At 36.5% G+C, this 23054-nt stretch overlaps 1 protein-coding gene across 4 annotated transcripts in view; it reads right to left on the reverse strand.

The window, feature by feature from the left end:
• Nucleotides 1–23054, reverse strand: part of NAA35 (N-alpha-acetyltransferase 35, NatC auxiliary subunit) — a 93617-nt gene that overhangs the window by 65190 nt on the left and 5373 nt on the right. For all 4 annotated transcript variants that reach the window (XM_058565507.1, XM_058565506.1, XM_058565505.1 and 1 more), the window contains exons 3-6: nt 15259–15292; nt 11202–11316; nt 10250–10324; nt 8144–8311 (exon numbers count right to left, since the gene is read on the reverse strand). In XM_058565507.1, the coding sequence (XP_058421490.1) occupies nt 8144–8311; nt 10250–10324; nt 11202–11316; nt 15259–15292 (392 nt within the window). The remainder of the gene's footprint in view (nt 1–8143; nt 8312–10249; nt 10325–11201; nt 11317–15258; nt 15293–23054) is intronic.

The raw sequence follows: 23054 nt of genomic DNA on the forward strand, positions 1-23054 counted from the left end.
TTTTAGATTATTAGGCTAAATAAATGTTATTAAAATTAATTTCACCCATGGCTACTAGAACATTTTAAATTATGTGGCTTGCATTATATTTCTATCAGACAGTGCTGGTTTAGAGAATGAGATGACAAACAAAAGCAACCAATAAGGTAGGAAACCAGGGAAGAAAGGCATCTTAAAAGCCAAAAAAATAATTTGTTTCAAGGATGGAGTGATCAACTATGTCAAAATGTGCTGACAGGCCAAGTTTAAAACCAAACATTAACCCCTGGGTCTAGCAACACTGAGGTCTCTGATGACCATGATGCTGCTGTTTTGGTAGAACACAAGTTCAGGCCTGAATGGAGTGGATTCAACAGAGAAAAGAAGAGAGAACCAGAGACAGTGGATATGGACACCTCTCAAGGATTCTGGCTGAAAAAAAGAATTGGGATATGGGGCAGAAGGTGTAGGACAATGTTATGCCAAGAAATGGCATTTTTAAGATGGAGGAAGATAAAGCATGTCTGTATGCTGACGGGAATATCTAGTAGAGGGGCAAATTCATTACGCAGGAGACAGAGGGGAGAACTGCTAGAGCATTATCTTTGAATATAAAACAGAGTATAGGATCTAATGCACAAGCAGAAGGGATCACTCTTAGATAGGAGGACAGAAGGTTCATCTACATAACAGAAGGGCAGCAGAATACAGGGCACACATGCAGGTACGTGGGACTATTGCTTCTATCTGTTCAGTGCAATAGGAAGGTAGGTCATTTGCTCCAAGTAAGGATGGTGAAAGTGTTGGCAGTCTGAGAAGAGTCAGAGTGAATGAACTAGGGAGACATAATGATTGCTAGAGAGCACTCAGGGCCCACTTGAAGAACTGAAATAGAACCAATATATCTGGATGTGTTTTTCTCCAGTCAAACTGAGATGTGCAGGTTTAAGGGCAGGGTAGGCAAAGGGTTGGATTTAATTAGAATTGAGGTACAACAAGGCAAGAGAGGAAGGAAGCTAAAAGTATATGCAACGGAGTGACTGGGATGAAAGAAGATGGTATTTAAATTAGGAAAAGAGGGTCAAGAGGGAAATGACAGCGAAAAAGTGACACGATGAACATACTGAAGTCCAAGTAGGGTGAAGGAACTTACAGGAGTCAGTACACAAGCAACGTAGAAACAGAGGTGATGGTCTGAGAATGGGATGCTTCCAATTGAGATTATTAAGGGATTGCAATGACCATTAAAAAGAGAAATCCTAAAAGCTTACAAAGAGAAAACATGAGTCACATAAAAAAGATTAAGATAGTGGGGCCAGTCCAGCGGCATAATGGTTAAGTTCACGCGCTCCGCTTCAGTGGCCCAGGGTTCGGGGGTTTGGATCCCGGGTGCAGACCTACACACTGCTCACCAAGCCAGGCTGTAGCGGCATCCCACATACAAAAAAAAGCAGAGGATTGGCACAGATGTTAGCTCAGGGCCAATCTTCCTCACCAAAAAAAAAAAAAAAATCAAGATGGCAACACTGGAATTACGAATCAGTGGAACAATCCTTCCAAAATTTGGAGGAAAATTATTTTACAACCTAGAAATCTATTACACCCAAACTATCACTATCAATCAAGTGTGAGGGCAGAGAAGATATTTTCAGACATGCAAGGTCTCAAAATAATTTCCTTCTTTTCCCCCCATGGAACTAGAGATGCTGCACCAAGCAAAGCAGTAAACTAAGAACAACAATCGCCATGAGATCCAGGTAATTACAGACCTAACAAAAAAGAGGAGGAAACGGAATTCCCAGGAATGGTGAAGAGAAACTTGGAATGACAGCTGTGTAGTGGGCCTAGAAGGCAACTGATCCAGCCTGAAGCTAGAGAACAAAAGAGTTTAAGAGGAGCATTTCAAACAATATATAAACAAGACAGGTTACCTACTGTGTTTAACAACGAGAGGGGAAGAATTAAGGAGAAGTACACAGAAAACTAAGCAAACCAAAAGAGGCAGTTATCACCACCAAGAAAAACAGAAATTTGCATGAGAAAGGAAATGTAAGCATACACTACTTTAGCTCATCTGTCAATATTTATACCATCACAATAGTGTCAACAACGAATAACGATTTAACCAAAAATTGAATTACTATTTGGGGTAAGGGAGGGGGGTAATGCATGAAGGCTAAATATATGTAAAAATGTGCTGATATACCGTAGTTAAAAATTGTTAAATCCTTAAACCCAAAAATTAGAATATAAGCCTATTATCCAGAAATATGGAAATAAATAGTAGTAAAAAGCTAAAAGAATTGATTATTATTATGAAATGAATAAAAAAAGAGCTGAGAACTACAATTTTTCATTATAAGTCTTATGGGCTATCTGACTACTATGTACAAGTATTATTACTTTTATTAAAACACACACCCTAGGGAAAATTTTAAAATAGCAAAACTGATTACCTATTTTTAAGATCACTAGTGGTCAAGAGGAGAATGGACTAGAGGGAAAGACTAGGCCAGAAAGAAGAGTTGAGAAACTCTCACAGGAGCCTAAAACTAAAGCTGACAAAGGCAAGAACTAAAGTAGAAACAATGACAGAGAAGAAAAAACAGTGCCCAAATTCAAGACATCTGCAAGGCAAAAATAAAAGAATCTGGATGGGGTGTGGGGGCTGGTGTTAGCAAAAGAAGAAGTAATCAAAGATAACACTGAAGATATCATTTTGCAAGATAGAGAACGCAAGAGGAAAAAGTGGTTTGATGGAGGAATTGTGGTTCCCATTTTGCACAAACGAGCCAGGAATTATTAAAGAAAGACCTTTAGGCAGCTGAACAGGTCTCCAGCTCAGGAGTAAAAACAAAGCAGAGACCTATCTGAGAACAAAACAAACCACTTCGGAACTTCAGAAGCATCCACTTCAAACAAAATGATTTATTATAGGTCATTCTTATTTATTCATTACCAGGTCTCCCTTAAGGACTTCCACTAGGTGATCAATGTTTTTTCTAATTATAGAACTGAGACAAACTTATCTGAAAAATCAGAAAAGTTTAGGGAAACAGGAAAAATATAATCTTTCCAGCCCAGGAGGTAACTTTTGTTTACATTTCTTTCCAGTTTTCTTTATCTTTACTGGGTTGGTTACACTATGTGCTGCTTTTTTTTAACCCTTTAAAGTATGCATTTTCCCATGATATTAAACACTCTGTCATCACTACATACTCAGTTTAAAATATGTGTAATAAATTACCCATAATTTATTTCAACCATAACCCTGATGGTGGCATTTTGGTTGATGCCAACTTTCACTATTAAAAACTCTGATTAATGTATTTGGGCATAAAGTATCTACATTTTTATTCATTTCCTTAAGGTTGAGTTCTAGAGGTGAACTAACTAGTTTAAATGGTATCAGACTCTTGATATATATATTGCTAAATTGTTTTCCCAAACAGCTATACTAATGCACACTCTCACTAGTAAAAACCGAAGGGCCAACTTATTGCATCCTTACCAATGCTGAATATCCTCATTTTAAAAATTTTGTAGGGGCCGGCCCCATGGCATAGTGGTTAAGTGCGCTCGCTCCGCTGCTGGTGGCCCAGGTTTGGATCCCAGGCGCACACCAAGGCACCATTTGTCAGGCCATGCTGTGGCGGCATCCCATATAAAGTGGAAGAAGATGGGCACGGATGTTAGCCCAGGGCCAGTCTTTCTCAGCAAAAAGAGGAGGATTGGCATGGATGTTAGCTCAAGGTTGATTTTCCTCACAAAAAAAAAAAAAAACTTAAAAGAATTTTGTAGATGAAAAGTAAACTAATTATTATTTTAATTGTATTTCTTGGATTACATTGAGGCAAAATTTTTAAAATGTTATGGTACATTTGACAACCTTCCTGATAAGTTGTTTATTTTATTGCCCAGTTATTCACTTGGGCTTTGGTGTTACGCTTTATTTGAATGAGATCTTTTCTTTTTTATTGAGGTATAATTGATATACAATATTATACAGTTTCAGATGTATAATATAATGATTCAATATTTGCATATATCACAAAATGATCACCTTAACTAGTAAGTCTAGTTAACATCTGTCACCATACACAGTTACAGAATTTTTTCTTATGATGAGAACTTCTAAGATTTACCCTCTTCGCAACTTTCAAATACACAGTACAGTATTATTAACGTCATTATGCTGTACATTACATCCCCATGACTTATTTTATAACTGCAAGTTTGTACCTTTTAACTCCCTTCACCCATTTCACCCAACCCCATTCCCCAACTCTGGTAACCACCAATCTGTTCTACCTACGAGCTTGGTTTTTTTTGTTTTGTTTTTAGATTCCACATACAAATGAGATCATATGCTATCTGTCTTGCTGTCTGATGTATTTCACTTAGTATAATGCCTTCAAGGTCCAATCACCTTACCACATATGGCAAGATTTCATTTTTTTCTTTTTTTTTTTTGTGAGGAAGACCAGCCCTGAGCTAACATCTGATGCCAATCCTCCTCTTTTTTTTTGCTGAGGAAGACTGGCCTTGGGCTAACATCTGTGCCCATCTTCCTCTACTTTATATGGGATGCCGCCACAGCATGGCTTAACAAGCAGTGAGCCAGTGTGCGCCCGGGATCCGAACCTGCGAACCCCGGGCCGCCGCAGCAGAGCGTGTGCACTTAACTGCTTGCGCCACTGGGCTGGCCCCAATTTCATTCTTTTTTTTATGGCTGAATAATATTCCCTTCTCTGTCTCTCTCTCTCTCTCTCTCTCTCTCTGTGTATACACACACACACACACACACACACACGCACACATTTTCTTTATCCTGTATGCGATCTTAATACACAAAACTTGATTATCTTATCTATATTTTTTCTATCAGTTTTTTTCTATTAGTCCTTTCCTTTAGGATTTCTCCTATTTGTTAATAAGTCCTTCATCCAGAGAATATGTAGAATTTCCATTATAATTACTTCTATTATAAAAAAATTTTAGTTTCTTTAAAAACAACCTAATACAGGCACATAATAAAAATTCCAACAGTACAAACAAGTATATAGCCTGATCCTCAATACCCAAGTTATCTTATCTTCTTGTGTATGAAGATTTAACTACCTATTTCCCTTCTTTAAAAAAGAAAACAAAAACGGTAGCAAGCTATACATGCTTTTCTACACCTGACATTTTATTTTACTTTGAAGATCTAATTTTATCCATACACATAAAGCTACCTCCTTCTTTGTAAAGGATGCACAATACTCAACTGTATGAATGTAGCATCACTTTACAAGTCTCCTATTTACGGACATTAAGGTAGTTTCCAGATGTTAGTTACTATAAACAATACTACAATTAACGTCCTTGTACACAGGTCTTTGTGTACAAGCACAAATATATTTGTAGGATAAATTCCTAAGACTGAAACTGCTGAGATAAAGACGTGCATTTTAAATTATGATAGATATTACCAAATTGCTCTTTTAAAAAGTTGTATGAATTTACAATCCCATAAAAAATGAGTCTTGCTTACAGTGGACTCCTGGGTTCTGACTAATAAATGTGGAGGGACTGCTACAGTTAGAAAATCATCGTTTTGCAGCCATCACAGTAAAGATTAGTCCAAGCAAGCAACATCAACGGATGCTAAATCTAGAGGGAAAGATTTTAATGACCAGGATATGTGTATGATTTTTAAAGAGTTTCCCTACAGATTGCTTATTATATGCAGAGGAAAAAGTGGTAGCCATATAGTAATCAGAAAACATCTTGATAGACTGACCAAAATAGCATCACCATTGAGGGGCAGACACAGGAACACTGTATGCCTCAGATGTGATACCATAAGAAGGACACAACACCACTTATGTCATATTCCAGCCAGGAATGCATAATCTAAATCTAATCACGAGGAAAGAGCAAACAAACCCTAGGTGAGAAACAATCTATTAAAAAAGGCAAAGCAGAAGAGGACTGTGTTCTCGAAAAATACCAACATCATTGAGACAAAAAAAGGCTGAGAAACTGTTGTAGATTAAAGGATACTAAAGAGATATGCAACTAAATGCAGGACACGATCCTAGACTGGATCCCAAACTGTAGGGGAAAAAAGTGCTAAGAAGGCCATTACTGGGTCAACTGACAGAAATGGAATATGGACAGTGGACTGCTATTAGAGATTTACTGAAGTTGATAATGGTGCTACAGTTGCACATGAGTGCCCCTTTTCTTGGGAGATGCACACTGAGGTGACAGTGGGGAGAATGCCATAAAATATACAACTTACTCTCCAATGGTTCAGGAAAAAAGATACATACATACATATCTATGTATATACATACATGAGAGAAAAAGTGAACAAGCAAATGGCACCCAGCAGTTGAATCCGGGTGAGGGATATATGGTGGTCTTTGTGCTGTTACTGTAACTGCTGTTAATTTGAAATTATTTCCAAATAAAAAGTTTTTAAAAAGATTAAAAAGAGGGAAACAGAGACTGTTCATATTATACACACGTACACAGCATGTGAGTGCCTGTTTCCCACCCTCATCAACACAGTATGTTATAAAAAATTTCTAATCTTTGCCAATAATGGGTAAAAAATGGTATCTCACAGTTTTAATCTGCATTTCTCTTAAATGAAGTTAACCACTTTTTCTTAAGTTTAAAGGCCATTTTATTTTCTATAAACTATCTTCTGATTTTTTAATAACTTCTTTACACTTAAAATAGTTCATCTGTCTGCAATTTACTTTGATATTGTTATAGACTAAATGTCTGTGTCCCCCCAAAATTCATATGCTAAGTCCTAACACCTAATGTGATGGTATTTGGAGGCAGGGCCTTTGGGAGATGATTAAGTCATGAGGGCAGACCCTTATGAATGGGCTTAGTGCCCTTACAGAAGAGACCCCAGAGAGCTCCCTCATCCCTTCTGCCATGTGAGGACATAGTGCAAAGATGGTTGTCAATGAACCAGAAAGCAGCCCTCACCAGACACTGAAGCTGCCAATACCTTGATCTTGGACTTCTTAGCCCCTAGAAGTGTGAAAAATAAATTTCTGTTGTTTATAGACCACCCAGTCTATGGCATTCTGTTATAGCAGCCCAAAGAACTAAGGCAGATACACAATGACAATAAAGTAATTTTCAAGGATGCTAACCAAATTGTTCCAGTACTATTTGTTAAATGAATCCTTTCTTTGCTCCACTAATTTCTGATATCCTTTTGAGTATACTTTGAAAATGTTAAGTATATAAAATAATTTGTATTTCTCTTCTTGCTTAACAACTCAAACTAATATTTTTAAAAATTCCACCCAAATAGATAAGATGACACCCATATCAATTCAACTATACAGCTAAATAACCAATGAGTATATAATAAGTAGACAGTATTTCATGAACAACTCACATACATTCGATTACAGACAATCATATTAGGTATAGATTTAATTATTCTCACATATATAATATAAATTTAGAAAAGTTTTACAAACTATACACTGAACCATTGTTGGAGCCCAAGATATTTATTTTGGATCAGCAACAGTGTTAAAAAAAAAAATTAACAGTTTCAACAAAAAGAAGAATTAAACAAAAATAATTACTTATCAATAACTTCATATGCTATCACATTTATCCTTAAAATTATCAGCATTTGAAACCTTATTTTTGATGATAAGGAGAAAAAAAATCTTTCTATTTCTAAAATTCACAACACTTCCTCGGGTGAAGTACTTAGTACTAACTGGAGGAAAATGTTTAAACCCTAAAATATTCTTCATACCTTTGTTTTCCTTAGCTCTCTCTTATCCAAAGTCTGAAAATAAAGCACTTCTGTGTAATAATTCATAAGATACTTGAGGGCAGAGCCTATCTCTTTTATTTTCTTTATGAATCCCCACAATATCCAGAACAAACTACTCTGCACATAATGGATACTCAATGAAAGGTACTAACAGCAAGAACATATACTAAGATGAAAGCTCTTGCTTGAAGAGAACTGGATTATTTTCACCAATAAATTTGTAAACAGCAATAATACCACTTTTAAAAATTGTTTTTAACTATACATGTTGACAAAAATAATCATTTCAATACATCACAGTGAATAAGGTGGTCAATGAGCTTCAGGAATTCTTATATTACAAAATCTTACCTCTTCAAAAACAGCAGCTTTATTTACTTTTTCCCTTGCAATGTCACAGATTTTCAAGATTCCCAGAGCAAAAGCTTTCATGGCAGGATCTTCTATAAAGTCTGGATTATGAATGTAAAGGCACGTAAATACTGTCTGTGCCAAGGAATGGCCTTCTAACCATGTTATCTATAAAGAAATAAAAGAATGTATATGTTTAAGGTGACACCCAGAGTCTGCAAAGTCTAAATTGATCCAACAGTCAAAGGCCAGAGTGTCACAGACCGAAATAAATGTAAGATTAATCACAAGATTTAAAAGATTATTAAAGGGAAGGTCAGAGAAGACAAAAGAGTTAGAATTCACTTTCACTGACTAAAGTCTTCCAAGAATCATATACCATAAATATGATTTATTTATGGTATGATAAGATACAGCTGAAAGATACAGATATGGGAAGCATTCTTATATATAATTCAGTTTGCAATATAATTGGAGACTAATGAAAAATTACAGTGTCTCCTTACACAGCATCCAAAAGCAATCAATTCCACACATAGTCAATAAAAATCCATAAACTAGGGAATTCACAATTTTAGAACTAACTAGGTCCTAGCCACTCATTCAACTCTTTTTCATCCTCACTACTACCAACCCAGTCAAGAGCATCATATCTCACCTAGATTACTACAAGAAACTATGCAATGGTTTTCCTGCCTTCCCCATCTCTAACTTAATACCCCCAACCAGAGGGTTCTTTCTAAAACACAAAAATAATCATTGAACACTATTTTACTGAGTGGCTACCATGGGCCAGGTACCATGTGCTAGAAGTCGTAAATACCAACAGCGGTCAAAATTAAGTAACTATTATATCAAGTGCTATGCTAGGTATTTTCAAATATCTTATCTCATTTTTTCCTAATACTTTGAGGAAGGTGGTATTTTTCTCCTTGTACACATAAAGAAACAGTCAGAAAGTGTAAATAATTTTGCCCAAGTTTATATAGTTATATTTTACACTAAGTCTAAGAATTCTGCAACAGATCAAGACACAAGCTACTGCATTATGAAATCAGAAATGCACATGAAAACTACTATAATTAAGGTGCATTTTCTGTATTACTAGTGTGCAGAAGAGAGACTTTCCAGACACCTGCCTATATCAAAGGCCAAACTCTTAGATACAGTCCCAAGAGTCTCAAAGAATGGGTCCTCAACTTTGCAAAAATCCTCCCTCTTGCCTCCATTTATCCTATTCCACTAGAACTGGAAACTGCTAAAGGGTAATAAAGATATCTTCGAGGGAAAGAGACAGTTTTGGAGGAAGGATTAGGATTAGGATTAGGATTAGGATTCTGGCTATGCCCCTTCCTAGCAATGTAACCCTAGGCAAATAAGATAAAATGAAACCAGGTATCTAATAGAGCTGATGTAAGAACTAAGTGAAAAACATACATTTAAAACACCTAACAGAAGTACCTCACACACTGACAATCTATATTTACTACATGAACAAATGAATAAATTTTACATATTTCTAAAGACGATGATTTAACAAGTATAAAAATAAAGGGACGGTCAGAAAGTAGGCCCCCCCAAAAAAGAAAAAAGGCAGTACAAATGAGAATTTTTCCCACAATTAAACAACACTATATAGGGAAGACAACCTATCCAGCATATATAAATCACTAAATAATTTTCTTCATAGAAGATGGCCAGTTTACTACAATTTATCATAGATGAGGAAAAAAATCTCTCCAAAGCCAATTCAAAATTCTCTTTGTCTCAACTACATGCTTATTTAAGGAACCTTCAAATTACAGATTTGTTTCCCTGGGAACCTTGAGAACAAAAAGAGTACTTTGGGTAATGGCTATATTACTATCTTCACTGGAAAGAAAATATCCTTTCACCCAGGAAATGAGAACCTAAAATCACCCAGATGAGAAGATAAAATGCTGTTTCCTATAGCAATACTTGGCCTGCTAATCTTACGTACATAGCTTACTAGGCTATAGTACTACATATATTTCATATTCAACATGGGTATGTATACTTGTAAATTTAAAGATTCAGGTAAGCTACAGTTTTTTAATTAACCAACAGTGTTATTTTAACTCTTACCAAACAGCAAAAACATGTATCCATTATCCCTATCAATTCAGGCAAGGTGAGGTCTTTAATTTTAATGGTGCCATCCTAAAAAGGAGAGGAAATATGACATATAAGCAAAAGTTTTTTTTAAATTTATGGTTACTATGTACAGTAGCATTTTGGCTTTCAAAAATTAAATATTTAAGAATAGCAATTCTAAGGAAACTCTATATCTCATCATCCGATAAAACTAAGATGCCAAATTATCTATGTATTCTTAAAAATAATATATCTTAGGTCTTCAATAAGAAAAATCAAAGCCTCTTTAATTCAAAACAGAATAAAGGCCTTTATAAAGAAATGAAAAGTCAAACCAACAAGTATTTTAAAAGCATAGTTCAAATTAGTTCTAAGCATTAATAAATATGAATCATTTTAATGAATCAAAACTACTTACAAAGAAAAAATTACACATTTTTAAACACTTAGGTTGGTTACCCATACTATTTGTAAATTTTGTTTACAATATCTATTTACTTAACAAATCTTTCTTCATAAAATACGTAAAATTAAACTCTGTGGCAACTATGAACGAATTTCTAAATCAATTCTCATTGAATAAATTTCAAATTCACTACCGTAAGCATTTTACTTAATATATTAATACATAAAAATTTAATCCCTAAGCCAATTACCCTGGTATTCGAATATATACTCAAAAGCTTTCAAAAATTAATAAAAAAAAATACACGCATGCAAATTTAGAACAAGCTTTCAATGAAGACCTTAAACAATTTCCAGATTTCAATAGAGATAGATAATTAAAGGTTACAACTAATTTTTGTTATATACTTGAGATGCTTTTTCCTAAGAAAATTACACTTTAATATACTAAGTTTGATTTTCATTATTAATCAGAAATGTTTTAACTTACACAATAACAAACAATAAAAGAAAACACAAAAAGCACAGTGGCAACTACCTTGATAGCTTGTTCAAAATTGAGAACTTTTCGATTAACTTGGTTTCCAATCATGCCAGCATCCATCTTTGGATCCATCATTTCAATGGCAGACATGGCTTCAAAAAGACCAAATCTGCAAATAAAAAAATTTGACCCCACAAATTGTTTTTGAACTAATAAGCGTGCCCAGAGTCCCACAGTGGTATAAAAATTATTACAGTACTTTAAATAACTACAGTATTCTATGTATTTAGTCTTCCCAACTTGCTAACACTTCTATTTCAATTAAATAATCTTCCTTTAACATAAAAATTCTTCCATGTACTTGTCACTGAAATTAATTTACATGCACTGTGGGGGAGAAAGGAATTAAAACAAAAGATATTCTTTGTGCTTCCTTCAAAAACATTACACATTAGAAATTCTGAGGAAAAAGGTCAACTGATCTATAATGGATTTCACTTTGCCTTTTCCAAATAATTTTTTCTAACTATTTAACATTTAGAAATTCATGTTTGGAATAATCCTTATCAAATGCAACTTTTAGATTTTTTCATTTTCTTTGTATCTTGAAAGTTCAATAACCTGGCACATTACGGTCTACAGTGCTCAAAGTTTTGGCAATTACATAATGAAAAATAATACAGAAATCCTGACATCCGTGTCTGGTACTTATGGCTTATTAGCCATAAAAGCAGATAGCTATGATGCACTGTAGACTGATTAGTAAGTATATCATTAACTAAGATACGCCCTCAAGAAATGGGAGAGGAAGAAGAAAAACGAAAAAGAAAGTTTGATGGGCCATCAACCTACTGACTTTTTATTTTGCTTAGTCTAAGCCATTAGATTACCAGAAAGACAAAGGCATATACCTTGTTACACTAAATCATTTCTCTCAGAAAAGCAGCAGCAAGACATCAAAACCAGCTTTAAGGAGACAAACTCTTCCCTGTAATCCCTCAAATCTCTTAATGCTTCAATTCAAGATATTCCGACAATACGACCATATGACAATATTATTGAACACAACTCTCATACATAAATTTGATGCAATGCTAATCAAAACCCAAATGGGGGGCTGGCCTGGTGGCGTAGTGGTTAAGTTTACATGCTCTGCTTCAGTGGCCCAGGGTTCCTGGGTTCGGCTCCCAGGTGCAGATCTGCACACCACTCATCAAGCCATGCTGTGACGGAGTCCCACATATAAAATAGAGGAAGATGGACACTGATGTTAGCTCAGGGCCAATCTTCCTCAGCAAAAGAAAAAAAAACCCCAAATGGGATTTTTCAAAGAGTTTGTCAAGCCAAAAGAGAAAATATGCAAAGATGGAAGAGAATTTTTTCAATAAAAATAGATTCACCAAATATCAAAGATACTATAAAGTTATAATAATTAAAAGCATTTTAAAACATACAGATCAATAGAAGATAGTCCAAACCCACATTTCTGTAGGAATTTTGCACAATAAAAGTGAAATTTCAAATTACAGTCATGTGCCACATTACAATGTTTCAATCAACGATGGACCTCATATACGATGGAGGTCCCGTAAGATTAGTACCACATAGCCTAGAAGTGTAGTAGGCTAGACCACCCAGGTTAGTGTAAGTAAAGTCTATGATGTTTGCACAACAACATCGCCTAACGATGCACTTTTCAGAACATACCCCCGTCGTTAAGTGATGCATGACTGTAGTGGAAAAACACTGGATTAGTCAATAAATACTACTGAGACAATCGGCTAACCATCCAGATGAAGTAAAATCTTTGACTCACACAATCTAAAAAGATAAACCCAAGGCAGATTTAAGTTCTAAACCTAAAACAAGCAAACAAACAAAAAACTCTTCAATAATTTACAAAGCTATAAAGGAAAAAGTTGATAAATGCAACTGTGTAAATATTTTAAATTTAATACAATAATAAACTAGTCAGTTAAAACACTCAATTATCTGGGGGGAAATGTTTTTAACGTAGATAATTTTCAAAAAGTTAATATCCAGAAAAGGCAAATAATTCAAAGAAAAATAGGCAAAGGACATGAACAGACAATTCAAAGAAGAGAAAATATAAACTACTAGTAAAAAAGCAAAAAGCTACTCAAATTCAAATGTAATCAGGTAATGCAAAACAACATGAGGAAGGTGTTTTTTTTTGGCCATAAGAAAAATTTTAGAAAAAATATTTAGTGTACTTTTACACACTGTTAGTGGGAGTATAAACTGACACACACTTTTTTTTGAGGGAAATTTGGCTGAATCCATTAAAATCCAGTCATTTGATTTCTAGGCTTCTATCCTAAAAATTATTTGCACATGTATATGTACAAAGAGGCTTATATAAACTAAATGTCTTCCATTTTCCCATGGTACCAAAAAATGTTGCAATCTAAATGCCTCTCAATAGGGATACCATAGAATAAATTATGGTACAGCCATTTTATAAAATACAAAGCAACAGTTAAAATGAACAAGGCAGAGCTATACATACTAACACAGAAAGATCTCCAAGATATACTGAATGAGATTTGCAGAGTAACATATACTGTATATTCCCATTTATAATTAACTATTTTTACAGATTTTATTCATGTATGTAAATGTATTTTTTATAGGTCCAGAAGTACATACAACAATCTGATAACTTATAACAGTGATTATCTCTGGGCAAAGAGTAGCGATTATGTGGAGAGGATGGTGTCATAGGAAGTTTTTGCTTCATCTCTGATGTGTGAATTTGTTAAAAACGAAGTTTCCATGTATTACTTACATGAGAAAAACTAAAAAGAAGTTTTTAATAACACAAAACTTTGGACTAACGAGGTATTTGCCTAATTAGTAAAACTACTACAGAAACTATAGTAGTATTAAGTTAGCTATTTCATTCATTCAACAAATACTTTGCACCTGCTACCTTGCACCTACTACACTGTTCAGGGCACGTGAGATACATGAGTGAGCAAAATAAACCTGCCTGCCTTATGGAGCTTACATCTAGTGGAAGGAAACAGACAATAAACAATCAAGACAAGTAAATTACATAGTATGTTTGAAGACTGTACATGCTAGGGAGAAAAGAAAAGACAGCTAACGGAGATATGGATTGGAAGGATACAACTTGAACAGACGGTCAGGGTAGACTGCTAGCAAGTATGTTCCCTGGTGGAGCCTAAAACTTTGGGGAAATGAAGGGGGCTAGGTCCCTCTAGCTGTTCCTCTCTCAAATCCAGTTCCATAGGCAGGAGCCACATTCTTTCCTGCATTAGCTTGTGGTTTGGTTTCATTATATCCTTCCTGTCATCAAAATGATGACCTAGAGTGGTTCTCAAAGTGTGGTCCCTGGATCAGCAGCATCAACCTCACCTAGGAACTTGTTAGAAATGCAACTCCTGCAGTCCCACACCAGACTTACTGAATAAGGAATTGCAACTCCTGCAGTCCCACACCAGACTTACTGAATAAGGAATTCTGGGGGTAGGGCCCAGCTATGTGTGTTTTAAAAAGCCCTTCAGATGATTCTGATGCACACGAGAGTCTGAGAAGAACTAAATTTCAGGGTCTACTCCTCCTCCCCAAATGTCCAATCTTGTCCACTTACTAATTTAAAATTTCACATTTCTAACTTTGAAAATTCAGCCTGGCCAAAGAAGTATGAGAACTGAGGCTATCTATGGAAGTATAGATATAATCAAGCATTTCCCTTTATTTTAACCTTTCCAGGGATTCTCAATCTACTTTCATCTAGCCACTTAGTCACCTATCTCTGGTCATCAACCAGCCTATCATATAAGACATACAACTGATACCTTTTCTTCAAGATTCCACATCCTGTGCATCTATCCTCAAGGAAAGGACCATAAGCCACAGTTTCCCCAGGTACAACCATTTCATATCACAACTAGGGTCAGCTGCCCTAATACAGCTCACCAACGTTAAAAATATATTTATAATTAGTTTTACTTTTACAGCTTTGAAATGTAAAATTACTCAGACTTCAAGGAATACTACTGCACATGAGAAGAAACAGATGAGAATATTACACTATGTTATTTCAAAGGACACAAATACTTACAGCTTATCATGAAGCAATTCTCCCAACTTTAATTCTAAAAGAAACAAAGAGAAAAATCCTTTCAATAATACCATATTTGTACTTAACTTTTAAGAAAAATGAAACATTAGTACCTGAAAAATGTGCTTGCATGACTTTAAAATTCATTTTCTAAGAAATGGTTTTATTATTTCTACTCAGTTACTAATATAATGCCTTCTACTCAGTAAACATTTAAACACTAACTATAAGTTAAACTTCTGAGAATTAAAAAGTGATCCATCATGGGCCACAATATTCCAGTCAGAATTACCAACTTCATTTAAAAAAAAAATCACCAGTAAATTTCCCCAAGTAAACTTTTTCATAGAACTAATTGCTCTTTCTCAAGTTGCTTTTATTTTTTTTTAATATATGTTTATTTATTTTATTTATTTTTTTTTTGTGAGCAAGATCAGCCCTGAGCTAACATCCATGCTAATCCTCCTCTTTTTGCCAAGGAAGACCGTCTCTGAGCTAACATCTATTGCCAATCCTCCTCCTTTTCTTTTTCCCCCCCAAAGCCCCAGTAGATAGTTGTACGTCATAGTTGCACATCCTTCTAGTTGCTGTATGTGGGACGTGGCCTCAGCATGGCCGGAGAAGCGGTGCATCGGTGTGCGCCCGGGGTTTGGAACCCGGGCCACCAGTAGCAGAGCGCACACACTTAACCGCTAAGCCAAGGGGCCAGCCCTCAGGTTGCTTTTAAACCACTTGGTATCATAATCTAATCTCTTTTTGTCCCAGGAACAGTGTCAAAACTATTTTTTAAAATTACATTTAAATAATGTAGAAAACACTTGAGTAAACAGCTAATCAAAAAAGTGTTCAGCCCCTATAAAGCAGTTCCCAACTCTGGCTGCATATTAGTACCAACTGAGGAGCTTTTGAAAATCCCAATGTCCAAGCAGCACCCCAAACCACTTAAATCCTAGGGATGTGAGCTATGCAGCGGCTGTAAAGTACTTCTGATTCAACGTGCAGGTAGGGCAGGAACCACTACTGTAACATTTGAGTAGCTTAAATATTGATGGTCAAATCCTGTGGCAGGTGTAAAGAAGCAGTTTTCAGAACTTTACCCATCTTCCTAGCTACTCAAAGTTAAATAACGTTTTTAACAGTTCCATGCACCAAAACAGGTAAATCAATGAGAAGCATGTATCAAAATACTACAATACAGCATAATAGAACACAGAGCAATTCTAAAGATGACCTGGGAACCCAGGAATCTGTGATGTTAAAACTACTTTCATAATAATACTAAAATGTTCTTTGTCTTTTTCACTGTTGTTGATACTTCCACTGATGATGCAAAAGCAATGGTGTGAAGAGGAGGAAAAAAGCAACTGTGGGCAAAACTGCTGTCGCTTCAGCACAAACCAGGACAGTGGCTCCAAGCTAAATAGTGTATTCTTCACCTCCATGCACTTGCACTTAAAAAAGACAAAATATTTTTAAAATTTCAATTAAGCAGCCTTTGATGAAGCAGTAAAAATTATTAATCTCACGGCCAGGACCAGGATACAGCAAGCGAGCCACCTACGGCGCGAAATTTAAGGAGGCACTCATGTTCAGTACCTTCCTCGCTTCACTCTGGTGCCAGTCCTGACTAATCTTATTAAATCTCAACCTTTGAGTACATGTTTTTTTAATATTCTATTTGACAAAATGGGAAGTATACATAAATACTTCCACTGCATACCAGAGGTCGTCTCGAGGAAAAGCACTTGCACAGTTATCACGGAACACCATTTTTACTTGAAAGAACAATTGACAAACTAAAGTTATTCAGACCTGGGGCCGGCCCCGTGGCTTAGCGGTTAAGCGTGCGTGCTCGGCTGCTGGCGGCCCGGGTTCGGATCCCGGGTGCGCACCAACGCACTGCTTCTCGGGCCATGCTGAGGCCTCGTCCCACATACAGCAACTAGAAGGCTGTGCAACTATGACATACAACTATCTACTGGAGCTTTGGGGCAAAAAAATAAATAAATAAAAATTAAAAAAAAAAAGTTATTCAGACCTGAGAATATGGCATTTTCTCAAAAATGAACTGAGTTTGTCACTTCAAGAAAAACAAGTGACAATGTTGCTAATGATAAAATTTGTACATTTAAGCAAAAACTAGACAGTCTGGAAAACATGTATCTGTCACTGTGTGACAGTTTCCCAATACTTAAAAAGACTTTTGTGACAATACTAGTGGTGATGTTAACAAATGTGCTTTTTATTATTGTATTAAGCAAGTGTTTCAACATTCGGAAGGATCTGCTCAACTCGCTAAACCAATATTTTGCAAATGGCAATGCATATTACAAAATTAGGCATGAATAAAAGATCCATTCAGATTTCAAGGAAGAACAATGGATTTTAATGTAACAGAACATGAAAAGTCGATTGACACGGCTTCAGGTTCCACATTGCAACTAATCCTTAAGAAACTACCAACTGTCAAGTTTCGGTACAGTATCCAAGAAGAATATCCACAATTATCTGAAAAAGTTCCTCCATTTTTCAACTATGTATTTGGTGAGGCCAGATTTACTTCATATACTTCAACCAAAACAACATGCGGCAACAGATTGAATACAGAAGCAGATATGGAATTCAGGTGCCCTATATTATGCTGACATTAAAGAGATTTTCACAAGTATAAAACAACTCCACTCTTTTAAGCTATTTTTTGTTTTGGAAAATACATTTATTTTTCATTAAAAAAATGTTATGTTAACATGCAATGGGTTTATTATCATTTTCAAATGAATTAAGTATTTTTTAAATTTCTCAACTTTAAATTCTAATACAGTAAACATCAATACATCTATAATACACATAAATAATAATTTTTAAGAATGTGACTTTTAAGAGAATAATGGGGTCCTGAGATCAAAAAGTTTCAGAACTGGAGCCAGCCCCGTGGCCAAGTGGTTAAAGTTCCGCGCACTCCACTTCAGTGGCCCAGGTTCACAGGTTCAGATCCTGGGCGCGGACCTACTCCACTCATCAACCATGCTATGGAGGCATCCCACATACAAACTAGAGGAAAACTGGCACAGATGTTAGCTCAGAGCCAATCTTCCTCATCAAAAAAAAAAAAAAAAAGTTTGAGAACTGCTGTAATAATCTATCATATACTTAGGGTAGATATGGATACCAAATAGCTTCACCAAACTTAAAAATGAACACTCCACTGACCTAGAAGCAAGTCAATCACTCTAGGCCTTGGTTTCCTCACCTGTACAAGGAAAGGTTAGACTAGATGACTCGTAAGGCCCCTTAGAACTCCAATAATCAGATCACTCACTAGTAAACTACAGGCAATAAACCTTAAAATTTACTCACTGAGCATAACATAAGCACTCTCACTGCATGATCAATAACTGGACATAGAATCATGATCTTGTGTATGTGAGTAATTTAGGTCTTATCCAACTGGGCAGCAGTTCCCAAAATATTTAATGAGAAGGATAATGTTTTACATTTCTCATTAGCAGTGAGAGCAATGACATCACTACACATCATGTAGTCTCTGGAAAATTCCACTGTAAACTAATAAGAGAATGAGAATCAAAAAGGCTAGTTAACGTCTTAATATTACCACGAAAATAGTTTTGACCTCATATAACCTGTGAGATCATCTTAGGAATCCCAAGGATTACCACACCAAACCACTGAACTAAGTTAACACAATAGTTTAAAAAAAAGTTACTTCTAGGGGCCAGCCCCATGGCCTAGTGGTTAAATTCGGCACACTCTGCTTCGGCAGCCCAGGTTCGGTTCCTGGGCACCGACCTACATCACTCATCAACAGCCACACTGTGGTGGCAATACACATACAAAATAGGGGAAGATTGGCACAGATGTTAGCTCAGCGTGAATCTTCCTCAAGCAAAAAGAGGAAGATCGGCAACAGATGTTAGCTCAAGGTGAATCTTCCTCAGCAAAAAAAACAATGTTACTTCTACTTTAAGTTACAGCCTTAAGTAGGTGCAATAGTATATAGCTTAAACTACTCAGAGCAAAGGGTAAAAATCGATAGGAGGAAGAGTCGATGAGTCAGTATTTCTGTGATGATCTTGACAATAAAACATCTTTTAATTTTATTCTCACTCTCATATAAGTCATGAATAGACCTGCTGTGAGAAAAAATTTAACTTAATTTTGCAGGTTACAGAATTTCATGACATCTTACTGAGGACAGCCTTCTTTTTGCCTTGGAAATGAACAATGAATCATAACTTGTGGCTGGAGTTTGGACATGTAGCAGTGCTAAGCACCTGAAGGATATGAACATTCTCCTAAAGAAATGTAATCCAACAGAACAGAGAAAAATATGCAACTATGTGACAATGCAAATACACTTTACCATCTTAAAAATGAGAAGATCGTTTGTAAACTGGGCTTATAGATCTTTGAATAGATTTCTACACATAACATTATAAATGATGGTTAAGTTCCCTGCTAGGGTCCCTATAAAAGCCCTACTGAATCTATGATTTACAGCCGAAATCCAATATCATTGTAATAGTGATACTTAAACACATCCATTAAAGTTTACTCTTGGGTAAAGGTGGTCAATCTAATACATGCAACTACTTTTAATTCCCTCCTGAAATCTCATTAAAACTAGAGAATTTTTTTTTTTAAAGAAAAGTATAAACCCCAAAGAAAAGGAAAAACTGGTGCAAAAATAACACAACAAAATAGGGAAAACCTGGAAACAAAAGGACAAGCAGTTTCTTAGCAAACCCAAGAAAACTGAATCGTAAAGCCAGCAATAGAGAAAGCCAAAAACCAACCCGATTTATCACTTACCTCTGAAAGTGAGGATCAAGCTAAGCTAAAGCATGGAGGACTGAGCAGTCAGTCAGCCCAGAGCCCTGCCCTAAATTACAGAGCATCGTAACTGCCCCTCCCTCACCCAAGATAATACTGAAGACTTTCTTTGAAGAGGGCAAAACAAAAAGTCTCCAGGGAAATAAGGTTATTTGAAGGCCAGGGTACAGTACTGGAAAGTGGTGGCACTAAGGGAACATGTGAAACACGCCCCCCACCCCCGACCTCCTCCCCTACTTAACTGTTAAATCACAGGCAGTCAAGTCAAATCTTCAATCTCAAGGAAGGAGGTTAGACAAATTTTCTCTACAGAGTATGATCTTGCCAAGAGCAAAGAGCTAAATAACTGACATCAGAGGTTCTCCAACACAAAAGCCAAGTAAAATCACCTGACAGTGAGTCCCACTCAAAAATTCAGAGCTTCCAATTGGCTTTTTGCTCCCCAACCCTTAGAAGGCAACAAAGGATTCTTAGCTATCTGAAGTAATTCCCCAATATGAAAGATAGAAACCAAAGGAAACAAACGAAAAAAGGCAAGTTGAAGGGAAGACACTATCTAGGGAAACAAAAATTCAAAAGAACTATTATTATCCTTAGATAAGACAGGACATTTTATTTTAAAAAAAAGGAACATTCAGAGAAAAAAAATTTTTTAATTAAAAACATTACAGCAGGACCGGCCCCATGGCTTAGCGGTTGAGTGCGCGTGCTCCGCTGCTGGCGGCCCGGGTTCGGATCCCGGGCGTGCACTGACGCACCGCTTCTCCGGCCATGCTGAGGCCGCGTCCCACATGCCGCAACTAGAAGGATGTGCAGCTATGACATACAACAATCTAGTGGGGCTTTGGGGGGAAAATAAATAAATAAAATCTTTAAAAAAAAAAAAATTACAGCAGAAAAGAAAAATTCAGTAGAAGCTCAGGAAGATAAAGTCGAGAGTCTTAGCCCATTTGGGCTGCTATAACAAAAATACCATAAACTGGGTGGACTATAAACAACAAACTTATTTCTCACAGTTCTGGAGGCTAGTAAGTCCAACATCAAGGCACTAGCAGATCAGGTGTGGGCCCACTTCCTAGAGGCCCATCTTTTTGCTGTAACCTCACATGGCGGAAGGGACTACAGAGCTCTGTGGGGTCTTTTTGTTTTTTTTTTTTTTAATAATTTTATTTATTTTTCCCCCAAAGCCCCAGTAGATAGTTGTATGTCATAGTTGCACATCCTTCTAGTTGCTGTATGTGGGACGCAGCCTCAGCATGGCTGGAGAAGCGGTGCGTCGGTGCACACCCGGGATCCGACCCTGGGCGGCCAGCAGCGGAGCGTGTGCACTTAACCGCTAAGCCACGGGGCCGGCCCTGGGGTCTCTCTTATAAGAGCGCATTCATGTAGGCTCTACTCTCATGACCTAAGCATCTCCCAAAGGCACCACCTCTTACCATCACATTGGGCATTAGGTTTCAAATATAATTTGGGGGGACACAAACATTCAGTCCATAGCATTGAGGAAAAAGACAAAGAAAAGGAAAACAGGCAAGAAAGGACATGAAAAAAGACACCAGAGGATCAGTCTAGCAGGTTCAATATCCAAAAAACAGATACTCCATAGGAGAATACAGAAAAAACAAAGAGGAAACAGACTAACTCAAGAAAAGTTTCCCAGAAGTGAAGGATCAGACAAAGTGAAAAGGCTCCAGAGTCATCAACAAGGCAAATCACGGTTAAAGTTCTGGACACAAGACAAACAAAAGATCCTAAAAAGCTACATATGAAAGCTCAGGAATCAGAATGTCATCAAACTTCTTAATAGCAGTATCAGAACAACAAATCACTAGGAAATGCCCTCAAAATTCTCAAAGGTATCCAGACATATTATCAATAAAGTGGGAGGGTAGAATAAAGACACTTTCAGACATCCAGAGCCTCAAAAGATTGATTTCCTATGCACTTTATTCAGGAGGATAATCAAGATGTCCAATCAAAACAAGATGAAAAAGAAAGAATCCCCAGGCTGATGATAAAGGAAAATCTCAGGATCACACTAGGTACAAAAGGCAAGAAGTCCAGACTGGAGCAAAGTAAGAGGCTCAAGAAGAAATTTCTTTACAGAGACGAAAACAGAACGTCTGATGTGTCCAAATGTCTTACGCAGATTTAGACAACTGGTGAAGAGTCTAAGGTAGAATTAAAGATAAGTACAGTTGTGTACTGCATAACAACATCTCGGTCAACAACAGACCACATATACAACAGTGGTCCCATAAGATTAGTACCATATAGCCTAGCTGTGCAGTAGGCTGTACCATCTAGGTTTGTGTAAAAACACTCTAAGATGTTCACACAGCGACAAAACCACCTATCGACACACTTCTCAGAATGTACCCCCGTCGTTAAGAGATACACGACTGTATACAGATTTTGGGTAAAAATTTTTTGTGTAAAACAGAAGAACTGTGCAGGAAGGGAAAAGTAATAACAGTTTTACTGTCTGGCTCAGCTGTGAATAATATCTGCATATCCATAGTGTAGATATAACTATATGGGAGGGAAGTCCATAGGTAACATCAAAATTGAGAGTGGAGGGAATCGATAAGTAGCAACAAAAGTATGCTACCTAGAATCATGAATACCAAAATAACCAGCTAAAAGGGGGAAAGTGATGACTTCTGAGGACACGTTTTCGATTGACCAAAGCTCCTAACATAAAGCAGGATACACAATACAAGCTTAAGGGGGAAATCTGATAAGACACATTCAACAATGCAGAAGAGCCCTGAAAGTGCATCAAAGGTCCCATTCCCTTCCCACTGCTTGCTCTATGTTAATACTAGTTGTTAGAGGTGTTAAGAAATTCAATATCCTTTCCTGAAGAATCCAGGGTCCAGAAAGGTTAAATGATAGCTGAACATTCTTCAAAGTAATAAAAATGGAGTGAACTAAGCAGCACT

The sequence above is a fragment of the Diceros bicornis genome, chromosome 22 (assembly GCF_020826845.1).
Source record: "Diceros bicornis minor isolate mBicDic1 chromosome 22, mDicBic1.mat.cur, whole genome shotgun sequence".
Classification (NCBI taxonomy): Eukaryota; Metazoa; Chordata; class Mammalia; order Perissodactyla; family Rhinocerotidae; genus Diceros; species Diceros bicornis.